This window comes from Malaclemys terrapin, chromosome 9 (assembly GCF_027887155.1).
Source record: "Malaclemys terrapin pileata isolate rMalTer1 chromosome 9, rMalTer1.hap1, whole genome shotgun sequence".
NCBI classification, from domain to species: Eukaryota; Metazoa; Chordata; order Testudines; family Emydidae; genus Malaclemys; species Malaclemys terrapin.
Window position 1 is genome coordinate 57,501,338 of NC_071513.1, and position 19,215 is coordinate 57,520,552.

General features: G+C 48.1%; 1 protein-coding gene across 4 annotated transcripts in view; it reads right to left on the reverse strand.

The window, feature by feature from the left end:
• Window positions 1-4,468: 4,468 nt before the first annotated feature.
• The window catches only part of NGEF (neuronal guanine nucleotide exchange factor), a 110,459-nt gene continuing 95,712 nt past the window's right edge, over window positions 4,469-19,215 (reverse strand). For all 4 annotated transcript variants that reach the window (XM_054040539.1, XM_054040538.1, XM_054040540.1 and 1 more), the window contains 6 exons: window positions 17,382-17,471; window positions 15,782-15,945; window positions 14,503-14,658; window positions 10,293-10,372; window positions 5,732-5,836; window positions 4,469-5,065 (listed from right to left, as the gene is read on the reverse strand). In XM_054040539.1, coding sequence (XP_053896514.1) covers window positions 4,893-5,065; window positions 5,732-5,836; window positions 10,293-10,372; window positions 14,503-14,658; window positions 15,782-15,945; window positions 17,382-17,471 — 768 coding nt within the window. In that variant the 3' untranslated portion in view covers window positions 4,469-4,892. The remainder of the gene's footprint in view (window positions 5,066-5,731; window positions 5,837-10,292; window positions 10,373-14,502; window positions 14,659-15,781; window positions 15,946-17,381; window positions 17,472-19,215) is intronic.

A 19,215-nucleotide genomic window follows, 5' to 3' on the forward strand; every position in this document is an offset into this window, starting at 1 on the left:
GCAAGAGAGGGTGATGACAGCAGCGTGGGACTAGGCAGGCAATTGCCTGAGACAATGGATGTCTCTGTTAAAAGCTGAATCATAGAATATCAGGGTTGGAAGGGACCTCAGGAGGTCATCTAGTCCAACCCCCTGCTCAAAGCAGGACCAATTCCCAACTAAATCATCCCAGCCAGGGCTTTGTCAAGCCGGGCCTTAAAAACCTCCAAGGAGGGAGATTCCACCACCTCCCTAGGTAACCCATTCCAGTGCTACGCATTCAGTGAACTCTGAGACCGTTCCACCAGCAACCACTCTCACTGCTCATCACTTAAATAGGAACATTTATTCCCACCTAGTTACATTGCTCAGGGCTCTGGATAATTTTGCACTGTGTCACACAATTAGGTTGCTCTAACCTCCAGTGTAGGTGCAACTAGGTTGACAGAAGAATGGCCCTCAGAGGTCCATTAATGACCTTGATGGAAAAACCGCCTTTGTTGTAAGAAGCATCTATGCTACAGCTGCGATGCCATAGCACTGTAATATAGACATACCCTTAGTGAGGTGTTTTTGAATGGGCAGCGCCTGACCCTCAGGGTAATGATTGCTGGGGCAGACTGTAGTGCTGTATGAATGTCAGATAAGCAGCAGTTGGTGTTTACTGGGAAAGGTGTTGAGTTGCTAGCAGTAAGAACTGAAATCCTCACTCCACGAAAATGGCACAGGATGGTCAGTGCGAGCAGTCTCTTGCATGCACCAACACTGACCCGCAGATACTCTTGTTACCCCTGATCTACAGGTCTCTGTCACATGTGAATGGTGTCACTTGTTATGTGGCCATCTGTCAGCTGAGCTAAGCATTCTAACTTCTTAAACCTAGGCCACCAATCAACTGTCAACTGGTATTAACTCTGTCCCTGGTGCCTGGAAGGCTCAGTATTGCTTTAGGTCTTTACTGCTTCCACTCACTAACATGTTCATGAGGCTGGGACAGAGCTAGGAAGGGGAATGGAACTGACTCCGTTCTGGCTATGCGCTGAGTCACAAGAGCGTGATGAGGGAGGAAAATGGTGGTGATGGTCACACTCTGGATGAGAAAATGAAAACGCAAACAGGGCCAGGCTTTGGAAGTTGCTGGCGCAGTCAGCTGTATTTTCACCACAAGAAAAACAACAACAACAAGAGTTCTTTTCAGTTCACTCAGGCAGCCTGATAATGACCTGGGATCTCAAACCTGCACTCGTGTTTCACAGACTGAGCCCATCGATAGCATTAGACCACCTGAAACTGACACATGTTGGACTGTGTGGAATGGAGGAGGTTAAAAATGTACATAGAACAAACCCGATTCAGTGGCTGAATATAATGTACCAAGTGTGACAGTTAGGAGTCCCAAAAACCACTATAAAGTGACTTAGGTGTTGGCATAAGTCCAAGGTTCTGAGCTAGAGGGCAAAGGCCAATGAAAGACCGGAAAACCCTCTCCTCCAAAGTTGGCCATTGAATGATCTCAGCCAGGTAAAATTCATTGCCCCCTAGCCTAGGACAAGTATTTTTTTAATTGGTGATCGTAGTATCTTCATTTTCATTGTAAAAATCATTTTTTGTCCCAGGCAAGTGCCAGGGCTAGGAAATGTTCATGACAATTTGGGCAAGGCTGAATGATCTGTAATATGCTTGTATCTATTTGTCTTAAATTGTTTTCATAGCTAGAGCTTCCATGTTTTGGCTTTAAACTAATTACCTGTAAACAGCTGCTGCTATGAGTCTTGGACCCTGAGCTTAAAGTCTGGTTGTACTTAGAAAAGTGACTGTACAATTTATTTGTGGTCTTTGTATTTATAGGATCTCTGGATAAAATATGCTCAATTTACAAGTCAAATGGCAATTGTTTTTCTAACTGCCAGCCCTACAAACCCAAGCTGGAATCTGTCAGTCAAGTTGAGGCCCTTCTGGCTCACACATCACCAGTAGTAACCATACTGAGAGGTGAGCTTTGCCCTCATTGGAACACACTGGAATACAAGACCTGTGGCATAGCCAAAGCTGGCCCAGATCAACTGGCTTGGGCTGCAGGGCTAAAAATTGCTGTGTAGACAATTAGGCTCGAGCTGGGTTCTGGGCCCAGCCCCCCTCGAGGGGTCCCAGAACTGAGGCTCCAGCCAGAGCCGAAACTTGTACACATCAATATTACAGCCCCCCTGCCCAAGCCTGAGTCACCTGACCTGGACCAGCCACAGGGGTTGAATTGCTGTGTTGACATATCCATAGGCACTTGTCTAACTTAAGTAACTATGAATGTTCTCAGGTGTAAGAGAGCGGGATCTGAATTTGTCAGCTGTTTCTGATGTGCTCCTCACTGCGGTATCTACGAGTTCAATACAGCATTAAGATTTCCATGCACTTGAACCTTAACAATTCTGTTCATATACAAGCCACAACTGAATCCCACTCACTCTCCCATAGCTGTGTTAGCGCTGCAATACTAATGACTGCATTGTATGAAGAGCCTGGCTACAGCAGAGACAGTTACACTAAAGTACCTCGATGTAGTCACACTGGCATGAGCCTCTGATGCAGGCACGCAGCAGTGATGAAAAGTGGGGTTTATGCCGGTAATTGACTGCATCAATTGTAGTGTGACACCAGTGCAAATGTCTAATGTAGATAGGGTCTAAAGCACACTGTGGTGACCCGTCTATCAGCAGAGTAAGAAGGTGCTGGCTTTCCCCTCCTCTTTTTGACCACAACCACACTGACATGATACTGCCCAATCTGAATGTGGACAGTGGGGTGTTAAGCAAGGCTAGCAGGGGAAGGCGCAGAGATCAGAAGCAGCAGTGAGTGTCAAGAAATGCCTGGAAGACTCTGCTTTACTGCATCACAGAAAGATGCTGAATAATTTAAATTCCCTGATTTATGTTCATGCAAATAAATACTTTGGGTCAGTTGTCTTTTTTGTAGCTAACAAAGGGCCACTCAGAGAAGGGGCCGCTCTGGAACCGCTTAGAGCAGAGCAGGCCCAATAGCCATTTGTTAGGATGCTTATTCAGGGTCAGTTTTCAACCACTGTCCGTTCTCAGTTCCCTGCCGAAGCTCTTGATCCCTTGCCCTGTGTTTCATGCAATGTTGAGCTGCATCATATAAGGAAATGATTCCCTTGTCCTTCTGGCTACTGAGGACTTTCCTATATACATGGAGGCATCAATACTGTACATACAGTTCATGCACACAGCTGGTTAGCTGGGTTTAGAGAGGACATGCAGGCCCTCACATAGCTTTAGTACAATGTCCCCTACTGCCCTGGCCAACTTCAGCTATTTTGCTTGAGTTCTCCTTGTTAAGGATGGGCCGACTGCTGCCGGGCTGCCTCTGCCTGACCTGGGTGGCTGAGCGCAGCCCCTCCCTTTGGAAACACACTCCACAGCCCATGGAGCTGTCTGGGAATGTGATAGAGATTTGTGGAAATGGTCAGTTTACATTACATTCCAAATAGAAACTGACAATGGATTGAGCAAAGTCCTGCAAATTTACAGACGTGCTGGGAAATGGCCTACATGTGAAGCCTCTGGCTCTGCTAGAATATCATCCGTGTGTAATGGTTTGTCAGCTGATGTGCAAAGTCAGTGGCCTCATAGGTCCTTTTACCCTATCTGCTCTCTCTCTGAATGTGTGCAGTGCACTCTGGCAAAGAAACCCCATGTACCAGTGCTACTGTCTTGCCCGTGCTTTTGTCTGTTAGTGCAGTTAGGGTGAAGGCCATCATGAGTTCCTCTCACAGCAGGGCTCTGCCTGCTTGTGGCAGCAGGTGGATGAAACCCCTCTGCTGCTGTTCTGTGCACAGAGAACCTTGCATTTGGTACCTCCTGGGGGTAGAGCCATCGGTGTTCCTGCACTGGGTTAAGTGCAGGAATATAGTGAGTAAAGAGTTTGGGCTGCTGAAAAGCAGGGTGTGGTGCTGTTGGTTTAATTTGTTAGCGCATTTGCCTAGAACTGGGCTCAAAGACCAGTATGGGGGGGAGGAGTGGGCCCAGCAGCCCAACAACAGGACTGGGAATCAGGCATCAGAAGTCCTGAATTCTAGTCTCAGCTCTGGCACGGTCTCCCTGTGTGATTTCAGGTGAGACAACTTCTCTGCCTCAATTTCCCCACCTATAAAATGGGGACTTAAAGTAACCTATCTCACAGGGGTGCTGCCAAGCTTAGAGGTTCTGCTAAGTGCTTTGACCCAAAAAAGCACCATGTGCGCCACAAAAAGAGAGCCCCTAGTGCCATTGTTAATTGCCAGGTGCCCACTGGAAGAGGTAAAGGGCTTCAGCTGTAGTGTGTATGCACAGAACTATGTTGTGGGATGGCACAAACCCATTCCTACAATGGAATCTCTCAGCGAGGGGGTAGCTAGGAGACAGAGTTTTCTATGGTACGTAAGGTAGAACTGTTCCCCAGCCCAGCTGATTCTAACCATTTATACTAGAAAAGCAACTGAAGCAACTCTTATATATGACCAGCTGGTATGTTACAGCTGTGGTGAACCTCCTGGGTGGCTCTGGTGCGGTCTTGTCCAGTAGCTCCTCACTGCACAGGGGAGCACTTGGCACTCTTTGGGGTTGGTAGCACAACTGGCAATCCATTACATTGAATAGTTCCTTGAGCTTTAGACAAGTGGCCTCTCCTCTTCCTGGGGTTGGTCTCCAGAGGAATACAAAATGTAGAGGGAAGAACTTAGTAAACAGAGCAAAGTCTATTTGTGTCAGAGGGGGTGTGACCAGCATGTTAAGACCAGGCCCTGTACCCTGGCTCATAGTACCAGCACCACCACCTCATTCTCTCAGCCTGCAGCATCTGCCCTCCATCTTTCTCCATAAGCCATTAGATATTCCTTGTGCTCCAGGGCTGGGGGAGACCAGGGGTCATTGGCGATTCCTGCTGCCCAGCTTCCTCCGCTGACTGTCATCCGACTTGTGGACCCGGAAACACTCTTTTAGGTTCTGCGATCGGATCTTGGGGTTCAGAATCTCCTCCCCCATAGAGCTGGGGAACCAGCCCCTTTCCTGGTCATGAAGACGCTCCCCAAAAATCCAACCTGAGGGGCAGGAAAAACATGTAGCAGGACAAGTCAACAGGACTAGAATGCCCAAGTGCAGGAATGAGTACGAATGAGAGCGAGCCACCAAGGCTATGCTTTGGAGGGCTTGGGTTCAATTACTGCCCTTGAGACATACTGGCGGCTTAGCGGATACAGGTAAGGATTAAGAAACCAGGAAAAGCCTGGGCTCTAATCCCTTCTGAGCCACTGACTCACAAGTCACCTGACCTTGTATCCTAGTTGCAAAACTGGCTAAAAAGCAGATGTGAGTGAAAAGCAGATGCTACCTCTTCGCTAACCATTCCTGGCTACATCAGTACAGAGACCCAGAGCAGGGACCGGACGTAGCTGCACTTCTCAGCCAGAAGAGGGAGTGCAAGATACAGGAACAAGGGCCTTAGCTGATGTTTAGTCCCAATGACAGCTAAATTCTGCTGTTGCCTACAGGATCACTGTCCCTAGGGGTCTGTCCTCTGATGCTGATGTCCCATAAGAGACAGGGAGGACAACCTGGGGTTCCCTGAATGGTTGTTACAACAAGGGCACTTTTTTTTAAATCTAGAGGAACCTCCCTCTGTGTTCAAAAGCAACCTGTCCAGGAGACAGCTCTGTCGCCCTTGTGATGAGTGATTTTAGGGATGCCTGGAGCCCCATCGCTCTTACCGTCATCTGTCTTGTCCAGGATGTTAAGAACATCTGCCAGCTCCAGGGACAGCTCGTCTGGTTGCTGAGCCACATACGGATGGACACACTGCACCTGGGGGCAATCTGACAATGGGGAGGGAGGGAGAGGGACAAAGTAATCCAGCTGCCCCAGAGTCCTGTGACTGCTGTACAGTATAAAATGGTGTAGGCTGGTCTGCACGAGCAACTTTTGTATAACTACATCACTTGGGATGTAGAAAATCCAGCGCTCTCGGGGAGGTGGATTACCTACACCAACGGGAGAAGCCCTCCTGGTGCAGCCTTTTAAGTGTAGACAAGCCCTTAGATAGAGCAAGATGGGGGAAGAGGCTTCTAAGGTACCAGCACAAGATACGGCATGAGAAATGGAGCATGTAAACTTAGAAACAGGTATTACTGTATCATACGATCCCTGGTTCCCTTATGCTCCCAGGGTGTTATCCCACACAATGCGGGGTTGGTGACACACCTGCTGCCCAGATCTACAGGGTTGAGCCTGAGCCGGACAGTCCTTTGAGCTGGGAATACTGCAGTAGGCTGCTAGAAGTGGGCTGGCTCCAGTGCTATAAAGGGCTCAATGAGAAGGTTCCGAGGCCCTGGCTGAGTGTTAACTTCAGTGTGGGGAAGGCTAGGGGTAACCTTAGCAGGCTGCCCCACAAGGCCCAATCAGGTGGCCTGCAGCTCTGTGAACAGTTCCATGGGAGTCGGGATGAGGCTCTGGGCCTACCAGCAAAAGATACTGGCCATAGCCAGAGTGGACACCTTTTTGGTGTGCGCTTTTTTACAGCCTTGGAACACGCACACTTGTGGTAAAGGGCTTCTGTTGTGGCAGCCTGCTCTGCCCAGACCAGGGGTGGCCCCCATGTATTTATTCTTGCTCTGCTCATGATCTGTGTGTGTTGGCCAGTTTGCTAGGGCAGTGGACCCAGCTAGGATAGGAGTGAGCCCTGCAGAGGCACAATGGTGAGCAAGGCCAAAGGGGAGATGATGCAGGGCCTGCCAAACTGCTTACAGAGGGAAGGGACTGTCTTAACCCCCAGGTCTCTGGAGGGGAGAAGGAGCCATGTCAGAGCAGCCTGAGAAGTGCTCCAAGGGCAAGCTGGGGGGAAAAGGCACCGTCAGGGATTGGGCTGCTCTACGATGCTTCCCCAAACTATTGTTAGCCCTTGTTTTGGGTAGCAGTCAGTGTGCCCAGTGTTTCCCAACCCACAAAGGCAACATAATCCCTGCCTCAATTTGCTCATGGCTGAAAGACAGTGGCTAGGGAATGAGCCTCAGATGCACAATGGCCAGGGAGGCTGTACACTCTGTTCCCATGGGACTGATCAAGCTGGCCCCTCTCAGTCAGCGAGTTCCCTTTGGTGTCATGGAAGAGGGGGGGCCTTTGAGAAGGACTAAATGTGCAGAGGGTTGGGCTGAGCACAGGCAGAATTAGCCGCAGAGACAGAAAGAAATGGTCAGGTCTTAGATGTTGGGGGGAGACGGCAGCCACAAGAAGATTTGGAAGCTGCTTGGAGTTGTGGGGCAAGGGAAGATTCGCAGACAAACCCCTGGTTACAGGCTTGAGAGATGGAGCTGCTGCTGATGTTGGCAGTAACAGAGCGGAAAGGTAAGGACTTGGGAGTGAAGATGAAGGACTATTTTAGACACATTAAGCTTATGTTGATAGACATCCAGGAAAAGAAGTCAGAGAGACAGACTAAGATGCAGGATTCTGGATGGATACAGACCAGGAGTGAAGAGGGAGATGTGTGGGTCAATGTGCAGAGATGATTGCTGAGGTGGTGAGTGGAGAAGATTAGCTGAAGGGGGGATAGGGGGCGCTCAGTAAACAGTTCTGTGAAACTGTATTGAGGCAGAGTGGCCTCCCTCTGAGCCTGATGGGGAGAAACTGCCCCACACCCCCGGTGGGTGGAGCCAAGCCAGCCCCGCCCTCATGTTGGAAGTGGTGGGACAGGAAGTGTAAGAGGCAGGCCCTCCAGCTCAGTTGGGCCGGAGCCAGGGAAGGAGGCAGACATATCTGTACCCCACTGCAGAACTCTGACCAAAGACTGAGCTGTGTGGTGCCCCGCCCATGAAGGAGACTGACTGTGGAGAGGAGTTGCTGGGACTGCCATCTGCGATTCACCCAGAGTAGATTGAGGACCTATGGACTACAGAGCTACACCAGGGAAGGGGTTGGGGGAGGAAGTATCCCAGGGGAACCAGACATTAGTCCAGTTGCGTGATCAGAAAATGAGTCAGCATGTTTCGGTGACTTCCCTGCTGACCCAGAGCTGACCACTCACCACTGTTTGGGTCCCAGGCCAGGGCCCTGTGGAGTAGGGTGGACTCGGGTCTGTTACGTTGTGCAGTCTATATGGTTTTATAAAAACATGATAAGTGAATATAATGTAACTGGGATAGTTTTAGAAAAATATGGTAAAAATTGAATATAACATAACCGAGATATGCTTCATGCAAAAGGTCTCTTGTAAGGTATCATTACAAAGCTTATAATCTACTGAGTGTGATCATCCGATTTGTATAAATGTACCACTCTTGTATCTAAAACTAGAAATATAAAATATAACTCTGAAGGCCTATTGTAATTATGTAAAGTGTGGGCCATTAATGATGGTTTGGAATCTTGATGACTCCCATTGTCTGCAGATGGTTGTGTTTACCTGTGAGTCTTCCTGTATATGTGTGTGCTGGCAAGTAAGTAATGAAGTCTTGCAGTGACATGTGATCATGCCACCTGAACTGGAATCCATCTTTAACCTTGCATCTCTTGCATCTGAAGAAGTGAGGTTCTTACCCACGAAAGCTTATGCTCCCAATACTTCTGTTAGTCTCAAAGGTGCCACAGGACCCTCTGTTGCTTTTCACAGATTCAGACTAACATGGCTACCCCTCTGATACATCTTTAACCTGGTGCTTTTCCAGTGAGAGGGGGTGGAAACCCAGAGGGACAAAGGGTTCCTGCCTTATGCAAAAGATATACAAAGGGGTGGAAGGGAACAAAGGGGGGAGAGGAGCCATCATGAAGAATCCCCTAGCTATCACCTGAGCTGGAACAAGAGCTATACCAGGGGAAAGAATTGTGCCCAGGCCTGGAAGGTGTCCAGTCTGAGAAAAACTTACTGAAGCATCTCTGAGGGTGAGATTATCTGTATTTAGCTTGATTAGACATAGATTTGCGCATTTTATTTTATTTTGCTTGGTGACTTACTTTGTTCTGTCTGTTACTACTTGGAACCACTTAAATCCTATTTTCTGTATTTAATAAAATCACTTTTTATTTAGTAATTTACTCAGAGTATGTATTAATACCTGGGGGAGCAAACAACTGTGCATATCTCTCTATCAGTGTTATAGAGGGCGAACAATTTTTGAGTTTGCCCTGTATAAGCTTTATGCAGGGTAAAACGGATTTATCTGGGTTTAGACCCCATTGGGAGTTGGGTATCTGAGTGCTAGAGACAAGCACACTTCTGGGAGCTGTTTTCAGGTAAACTTGCAGCTTTGGGGCAAGTGATTCAGACCCTGGGTCTGGGTTGAAGCAGACGGGAGTGTCTGGCTCAGCAAGACAGGGTGCTGGAGTCCCGAGCTGGCAGGGAAAACAGGAACAGGGGTAGTCTTTGCACATCGGGTGGCAGCTCCCAAGGGGGTTTCTGTGATCCAACCCGTCACAGGGTCCCCCTATCCCCTGCCACCAACCCCATTCCTGGGGTGGTGGCCTACTCACCCGAGGCCAGACAGCTTGTGCCTTGCCTGTGGCTTGTTGCTCTGCCCAACCAGAGAGTCAGAGCCCCAGACTGTGTTTTGCTGTCTGCCCAAGCCAGAAGGCTTTGGGCTAAAGACTACTTGTTGCTCTGGCCCACCCGGGCGTGGGGGGATGACCACAGAACCACTACAGCAACCCCAGAGTGAGAGGGAGTAGGACCTAGACACAAGAACCAGGAGCAAATGCTGTCACGAAAGCCCTGAGTAGACAAGATGTCAAAGAGGAGAGGGTGAACAACAGTGCCAAACACAGCAGCAAGGTGGGAAGGGTGAAAGTAGAACCAGAAATCCAGCCAGGGACAGACTGTGCACTGGAACAAAAGTTTTGGAGCCACGTCTACACTAGAATTTACAGTTGTGTTAATGGTTCTGGCTAAAATGTAAGTGTAGATTCACTCTGAGCAAATGGGAGGCAGTGGGTGGGAAGTTAGGTAATTTAAGATTTAACATTGTTTTTCATGTCTAGTGTGATCTGGTGAGAATGATTTGATGGAGTGAAGGGGGGCAGGAGAAAGGAAAAGGGTCACCGGAGCAGGGGAGAAACCTTACTGCCAGGCACAGAGAGGAAAGAGACTGATCTTGTCAATCTCACTCAGAGTGCTGGCAAGATCCTGTGGAGGGGGGAGTCCTTGAGGGACGCAACCTCAGTTGCAGCATTTGCTATTCAACCAGCATTTCAGATGGCCCAGGCAGGGGTCTCTGAAGAAGAGCACGACACACTGCAAGTTAAATAACCATCTCTCCCTCCCTCCATCTCTGCTGCATCTCTTACCTAGGAGCCTGGATGTGAATGAAACAAACTTGGTTCTCCGATTTGGGGCCAGCGAGATCATCCAGCGCTTCATCTCACTTCTGTGACCAGAGACAAACAGAACACAGCTATGAGGGCGCAATCATCTGCTTGCAGCACACAGTTACTCTCCCAACCAGCTTTGATTCCGAGGCACACGTTCCCAGCTTTCCCCATTTGCCAGCTCCAACTTTTTCCCTTTCTCTGCTAGAAACAGAGATCCCCTCTCTGGGCAACTGGGACACAGTGCGAGTGTCTCATCGGTAGCTGGACAAGCAGCCATTTGAAGGTCAGCCTGGTCACTATTAATAAATTGGGGGAGATCTGAATGATTCCCCTCTCTGTCTCTGCATTTTACTTGACTCTGTTTCTCCTAGGACATGGGTGGGCAAACTTTTTGGCCCGAGAGCCACATCGGGGTTGCGAAACTGTATGGAGGGCCGGGTAGGGAAGGCTGTATCTCCTCAAACAGCCTGGCCCCGCCCCCCTATCTGCCCCCTCCCACTTCCCCGCCCCCCTCAGAGCCTCCAACCCATCCAATCCCCTCTGCTCCTTGTCCCCTGACCACCCCCTCCCGGGACTCCGTCCCCTATCCAACCCTCCCCGCTCCCTGTCCCCTGACTGCCCCAACCTCTATCCACACCCCCGCCTCCTGACAGCCCCCCAGGACACCCACGCCTATCCAACCCCACCCCCCGCTCCCTGTCCCCTGACTGCCCCGACCCCTATCCACACCCCCGCCCCCTGACAGCCCCCCCGGGACTCCCACGCCTATCCAACCCCACCCCCCGCTCCCTGACTACCCTGCCCCCTGGCAGGCCCCCCGGGACTCCCATGCCTATCCAATCTCCCCGTCCCCCAGAACTTCCTGCCCCCTAACTGGCCCTCAGGACCCCACCCCTATCCAACTGCTCCCTGTCCCCTGACTGCCCCCCCAGGACTCCCTGCCCCTTATCCAACGCCCCCCCCCCCCCCGCTCCTCGCCCCCTTACCATGCCGCTCAGAGCGGCAGGACTTGCTTATTGGAAAGCCTGGGAGGTGGGCAGGCGCGAGCTGCGCAGCCCGGCAGGAGCGGCGGCGTGGCTGCCGGGGACGGGCCAGGGGCTAACCTCCCTGGCTGGGAGCTCCAGGGCCTGGCAGGACGGTCCTGCGGGCCGGATGTGGCCCACGGGCTGTAGTTTGCCCACCTCTGTCCTAGGATAATGTAGATTCTATATGGGTCCCTACACAGATGACTTGTTGAAGTAGCAATAGATATGGGCAACTGCATGGACGGTAACCTAATTGGCAAGCTAGCTCTAGTACAGTTCTCCCAGGTTGCTGACCTGGGGTCACAGCAGGTGTAACATATTCAGCCCTCTACTTTCCTTTCCAGCCATTTCTTCTCGCCCTACAGGGTGTCCTCCTGGAGCTCTAAGGATAGGCTTTCCATCATGCCTTGCTTGATCTGCTGTTGAGAGAGTGAAGGTGCACACCCTTTCCCCATGGGCTCAGATTGCATGAGGAACCTTTGGCTTCCCATTCAGCCCTTCCCAAAGTCACTGGGCAGGTTTATTCCCTCTTCTCTTCCTCACTTCCAGCAGGTGAGCAGAAAGGATCACCTCTGGGATTTCTCTCCTTCCTGCCAGTTGTCAGAGCCCTTCCTTCCCTGGCATGCTCTTCCCTGCCTCTCTCCATTCTCACTCTGCATTGTGTGGTTCCCTCTCCAACTCTGCTCCTTCTCTGCACCTCCCTTGAGTCCTTCCCTTTATCTCTTTCTCAGCTCTGTTATTCTGACTCCTCTGATCCTCTTAGAATAGTTTCCCTGCCCCTTTTCTGTGGCTGCTTCTCCTGCTGCCTGCGCGCGTGCGCACACACCTCCTCTCCGTGTGCAAGCAGCAACCTGAAATTAATGTGCTATCCAATCTCTGCATGTCAGGTCTTAGCCATGTCTGTCAAGCATCACTCATCTGTGTGACACTCTGGCATTTTTCCTGAGTCGTCATCTCCCACACACTGGTTAGAATGTCACACACAAGCTGAACTGGTGACTTTCTGGGATAATCCATGCTGCAGGGGCAGGCACATCAAGTCACGCTGCAGGGGCCTTGTGTGTGGGAGGCCTCCAGCTACCACCTCTCTATCTACCGTGCAATCCAGCCATCTCAGACTGGCTTTCATGGCTCTTCCAGCTGCCTGCATCAGCCATTCCCTCCCCTGATTAGTGCCCTCCTCACCCTCCCCATCAGTGACTGCCCATCCCCTTCCTCCCCTCACAAACTGCTGGGACCTGCCTTCATTCTGCATCTCTTCCACTGCTGAGTTCTTCCCTCACGCCTGACTTACCTCCCAATCCCAACTCCAGCCAAGGAGTGCCCTGTCCCATTGAGCCACAGACAGCCAGCTGGAGGAGATGGTGGCAAATTCCACACAAACAGGTCGAGTTCCACTTAACTCACCCAGGATACTTGCACTGGAAGAGCTACATGGAATGTGGCAGCTCTGCTTGGAGACTAACTACCGGGTAGTTATATTTTGGATCTTCAAAGTTCTGTACTGAGCTCAAAATGGTATGGTTTAACTTTGTCTTGCATAAAAGCTACAGATACTGGGAGAGGCGAGAAATTTAAATGTCCTGGCTTCTATGGATTTGAAATCTGCACTATAGTTTACCATTAATCTAAAACCTTGCATTTAATTAAACTGAAGTTTCTCTGGGAAAAACCACTGACAAAAACAAAAAAGGAGAGGTGCTGATGTGCTGATTGGAAAGTGTGATCACTTCTATCTGTAGGTCAGTGTTTGAATGTGTGACCTAATGAGCTCAGGTAATATTGTGAAGTGCATTGATTGGGAACTTAGAAGCTCAGAAGGGGCCACATGTTCAATTATGGTAACTGAAATAATGCTGAGATTGGCGTTTTCCACTGAGGTATAAGTGACTGAAAATAGGAGCTCAGTATGCTAGTGCTTCTCTGCCAAAGCATACTGTAATCAGCACAATGCTAGCTGTGATAAGCAAGGGTTGCCTTCGCCCTAAGTGCTTATTTGTGGTGTATAGCTTTCAGATGCCCAACATCCCCATTTTCAGGTACAGCAACTCTGTTAATCACCCTGGAGTAGCAGAGTTTGCAGGGGGGTGGGAGCAGTCACAACGCATGTTACTCTCTCATCACGCTGATCCTGCAATGTGTGTGTGGGCAGCTCGCTGCAGGACTGAAGCCGTGGTTGAAAATCTATTCCAATTACTGTTCAATGGCAGGGTTTTTAAACTCCAGTCTCCTCTTCTGCTTCCCCAATTTAGGGTGCAAATGTCACGTAGAGGTAAATATTGGCTATGTGGACACATCTATAATTACCTGGGCCTGCAAACCTGCGGGTGCAATAAGAGACTGGATTGAGGCGAGTCTGGAAACCAGACCCCGGGCATCTGAAACAATCAGCCCACTGTTAGTGGTGTTGAATCATTTGCCCAGTCTGAGCTTGTTGGATCTTGAAGTAAAAATCACAGATTCAGACAGAAAATGGTATCCAAGGAGACTTCGACACAGTGGAATTCAAGACTACTGAGCAGCGCGAGGGCTGCCATCAGAATTGGGGCCAGCCATAGAAGAGAGTTTGACACTCATGAACAGAACTGGGGCTCCTGCCTTTATCTTTACAGTAACTGCTCCATACCCCAGGGACTGTGCATAGCTAGGGGGATAAGTTACAGGCAGAATGCTAGATTTTTCAAGTGGTTTGAATCCTAGCGATCCACATCAAGCTACTCTTGTATAAATGTACTGCATGTGTACTGCTAATTTCAATTACCATCTGGATATGTGTGCTGAGAGATTTGCAAACCAGACATATAATTTCCTTTTAAATCTTAATTGAGTCTTGACCTACCTAGAAATCAGTGTGTTACACAAGGATGCCGTAAATACACTTGTACAGGAAGGAAACTCATCTAGTTTTATATCCGATCCCCCCAGAAAGCTCTGTCTTGTGTTGAGAAGTTATATCAGGAGGAGGAGGAAGAGTTGTGCACTGGGCGAACTCAGCTCAGCTTGTATAGCAGGGTATCCCCATAGATAGGAATTCAATAAGACCAGCTGGTGAGGAGGTAGATGCCAGACCGGTGATCGTGGCAGATTGGACACTTCACTTTTGAGGGTTCAGGGGAATAGCAATGCAGGTTGCTAATGGGATGACAGTGTTTCATACTCACTGGGATGATGCCTTGAGCATGTAGCTGACCTCCCGATCATCCGTGTTCTCCAGAAGCCTCAGGATGAAGACATTGGCCAAACTCTGTCCCTGATCTTCTAACTCCTCTACCCGGAGAAGCCCTCGCGGTGCTGAGTCAAACACCTGGTACTTGTCGCTGAGAGGTAAGCAAAGGGGTCAGGAAAGCTCATCGGTCAGTCTGGAAGCACTTTGGCTTTAACAATACCAAATTCTGAGAAAGGCATGATACAGAGAGCAAATTCCTGGTGGTGAGGGGAAGAGACACCACCTAGATAGAATGAGGATGGATGGTCTGAGGGCTAAAGCATAAGACTGAAAATCAAGAGACCTAGATTCTATTCCTGGCTCTGCCACAAACTTTGTATGACCGTGAGAAAGTCACCTAATCTGTGTCCCAGTTCCCATCTGTAAAATGTAAATAACGTTTTCTCCCAGGAGAGCTAAGATGAGAGGTTTATATCACTAACGTTTGTAAAATGCTTCTGTGTTCTTGGCTGGAAAATGCTATGCAAGTAAAGTAGTACTGGGCACCTGGCTGAAACTGACAAAGTGCATATTAGAAATGCTTTACTGGATAGACAGACTCCTTACCAGTTAAGTCTTCTTAATGTCAGACTTTTTGTTCTCTGGCATCTATTTTGTGTTATAATATTTCTCTTATCATAAACGCTATACTCCTAGCTGAGGCAGCTTTCTCTCCCTAGATGGTGTGTACTGTACTAGATACAGTCCCTTGCCTCACGCATTGGTTTACACACCTCCCTGCTGATCAGACACTCCCAGCCCATCAGACAGAACTTATTTTACTAGAGGTTTAACTTGCTTAAACTACGATATTCTTCAGTCTGGTAATCAGCCAGGAGTTACTTTATAGTAACAAGCCAAACATCCTGGAGTCAGATCTTTAGCTGCTATAGCTCAGTGCAGCACCACTCAAGTCAATGGAGCTATGCTGATTTACATCAGCAGAGATCTGGCCTGAAATTTTAAGTAACACAAAGGTCAAACTGTGTATGGGCATGCAGCCCGTCAACAGCCACAGTTCACAGAAGAGGCAGTGTAAATATTCAGACAAAGGAGAAATCTTCAGATAGCCCCCCTGGAAATGGTGCCTGTGATACAGGACTCTGTACTGTCAATTGATGGTCAATTACAGGACAAGAATCCATGCACAACTTAAGCAAGAGCGGGTTGGATGAACCGAGGGGGGAGGGGTGCTTATAACACACATCCAGGTGTTGGCCACATCCCAAACTCACCCAGGAATCTGCCTGCAGAGTACCAGCAGGTCATTGAAAAGGAACAAGTAGATTTCTCTAAAGAGTTTCTTGGTGCGGAGCGTGCGTGATGTCTTTGGGCCATTCATTTGCTGCAGTTCCCCTTGCTTTAACAGCCAACGGGAGTGAGAGATGATGGGCACAGACTACATGGAAGAGAGAGACAGCAAAGATCAGAAGAGCAGGATCTGCGAACAACCTATCTGGTTTTAAGATGCATCTTGATAAGTTTATGAACGGGATTACATGATGGGGTTGGCTACGATAGCAGGGCCCTGGACTCAACAACTCAGGAGGTCCCTTTCATCCTATGTAACCCTTACAGGATAAGTAACAAATGCTCCTTACTTCACTCTTACAACACTAGAAATGCAGATAAACCTCAGAGTAGTGAGGAGGTGGAACAAGACCTATGTCGTGAGGAGAGGTATACATGGCTCCGATAACAGGGGATGCAGCCTTAGTACTTAAAGTGCTGGCAACCAGGCAGTGTGGAGAGAGCGAGGAAACAGCTACCAGGGAATGCAGAGATAAAGTGGAGGGATGGGGAAGTGGGGACTGCAGGAGTCAGAGGTGGGAGGAGGCACAGGAACCAGGGGGCAGCAGTGTGGGATAAGACCCTGAGGATTGAGCAGGGGGAGGGGGTGGGGGTGGATAGAAGCAGATGGGGAGAGGAGCAGGAACTGGGGTGGAATAGATAGGAGCAAAGGGTGATAGGCTATGGGCACGGGGGCAGTAGGGTCTAACCACTAGAGTATACTGCCCAACAGAACCTGGAATTAAGCCCATGAGTCCTGAGTCTCTACATTTCTTTGGAGTCAGCAAATAGCTGTGAAACCTACAGGCAAAGTATCTCCTTCCCCACTCCCCCCGTGACCAGTCCAAATAGAGAATAACTGCTGATGACTACTTCCAGCTATTCCATTAGCTCAAGCGATAAAGGTCTGTGCTGTGCATGTGAAAGTCCAGACCCTGCTGATGTTCCAAGTTGGGGATCAACATGGTTTCATGGGATGGAATTTTTCTTTTGGTATTTTTTTTTTTTAAAGATTTAAGACATTACATCCAAAAAAATTAAATTAAAAGACACTATGGTTACAAAGTGAAGCACTAAATAGTCAGGAAATGCCAGAATTAAGGTTGCCTGTGCAACTTCGATTCAGTCCCCTTATGTGTATGCATTATGATACGGTCTTTAATTACATGATCACATACTACTTTCTGCACAGGACCCCTGTCTCAGTCAGTGAACAGGATCGACCTGCCTTAGGGTTGTGTACCAAATGAGGCTGTTGTCTGCAGGACCCCTGCCTCATTTGTTGCAGAACTTGGGAAGTGTGTAGTGGATGAGGCAGGGGACAACAGGAAGAGAGTGGATGGTGTCATGGTTAAGACAGTGGAATGCTGCACTGGAGAACTGGATTCTATCCCTGCCTCTGCCACAGAGCCATTATGTGATACTGGGCAAGTCACAAACCATAATGTTCACAATTGGTCACTATGTTCCTCATATTCTGGGTGTCTGCAATACCTAGATGCTATCTGTTCTCTCTCTGCAGGGGTTACCAGTCTGTACTTATACCTTGATCTTAAACTCTAATTTCTTCTGGATGCTAATCATCTGCTCTGTTCGGCTCATCTTCCTGACACCTTCGTTACATGCCTTCACCACCTGGGAAAAGAGAACAATCCAAAGGTCTGATTCCAAACTGAGGTCTACTCCATGCTGCAGTGCTCTCCTCCCATGGGTTACTTAGCAAGTGTTGGTGTACAACATGATCTTTCTATATAGGTGAGCACCATAGTGTAGGCATTATAATAATGGAGAAAAGGAGATATTAACTGGCAAACTCATTAGCAGGTTTTTTTTTAATTTCAGAAAACTTTCATGTAGAACAACAACACATTTTTTACATATTACAAAAGTGAAAAAGTAATATTAGAGACCCAATCCAGCTTTCATAGTGAAAGTTTTTCCATTGAGTTCAACGGGAGTTGGATTGGGCCTTAAAAGAATACCAATGACTATGATAAAATTCCTCCTCTATATAGGTTTCCCTAAATGCATAATGCTGAGAAGTGCAGTTAACATAGAGCTTTGTAGAAATCTCTGTTCTTAGTTGAATGTCCATTGGTTGTGGGAATTAGACAACCAATGATGCATACACAGAAAAGGATCATCCTGTATGCAATACATCTATAGCAATACATGACACAAAGAAAATTTTTGGTGTAAACTGACTGTAACTGAACTAACTAATAAATACTGATCCAACTTTGGTGCTGTCAAGTTAGTTCTTTTCACCATCACTAAAAAAATCACTTAAAGATTAACAAAAAGGATATAATATTAGGAAGGATTTATATTTAGGGGTCATATGGCACTTATCTAAACTATATTCAGATATTGACTCCATTGTTATGCCAATATTCTGGTCTCTAGCAGGTACAACAGCTATAATCAAACTATATTTCCCCAAATCCTACAGTGCTACAAATCACCTCTCTTCTTCCTGTACATTCAATCCAGAAAGTATACATGCAGTACCATCTTCATATGGAGGAGAAGGAAGGTAAGTATTAATTTCAATAAGATTTGTCAACCCTCTGTCAAGAAATAGCAGATGTTGGGGAGGGGGCTGAAACTCCCCACTGGAAGAGAAATTAGTAATGCAGAAGTCTGTATATTCTTAGAGCAACTTGTTTGTTTACATTAGGGATCTCAGCCCAAACACCAAAACCCAGTTCACAGGGAGCAAGTCTACCTCAAGAACAGAGAGATTAAGGTGGAGAGCAAACTCTCTTGTAGCTTGTCACAGCCCCCCATAGAAAATTCATCAGAAAATCAACAACTAAAAACTTGCTCACATGCTAAGAAAAAGAACTTGTAAGATTATATATAACAACGCCACATGGTGAGCTCTGTCATAACAATATATACCTAATTATAGATAAATGGAGGGTTAGCCTTACACCCCAACTTAAAAATGTACAAGTGGGCCACCGTGCTACAGGGATCTATAAAATGGACCAAGTCCGACAGTCATTGACAGACAGGTACAGCAACGATCATCTGTTTTCATGATAAATTTAGCCATCCTTGTGGCCAACTACAGTAGCAGGCCTCCTCAGACTTCTGAGCAACAGCTTCAAGGTGTGATCTGAAACCTACTGGCCATCACACTCATTGGAAGGCAGCATGCAAAAATATAGCCATATGAAGTATTCCAAAACATCAGTCTCAGCTTTAGAGATCTTTATCTTGAATGATCTTTAGCCAGTCTGCTTCCTGGACCATTCCAGGCCAAATATGAAAGCCTTATACAGGCTTTTCTTGTTGGTTGTTACCAGGGCTGTCAAGCAATTAAAATTTTTTATCACAATTAATCGCATGATTAAAAAAATTAACTGCACGA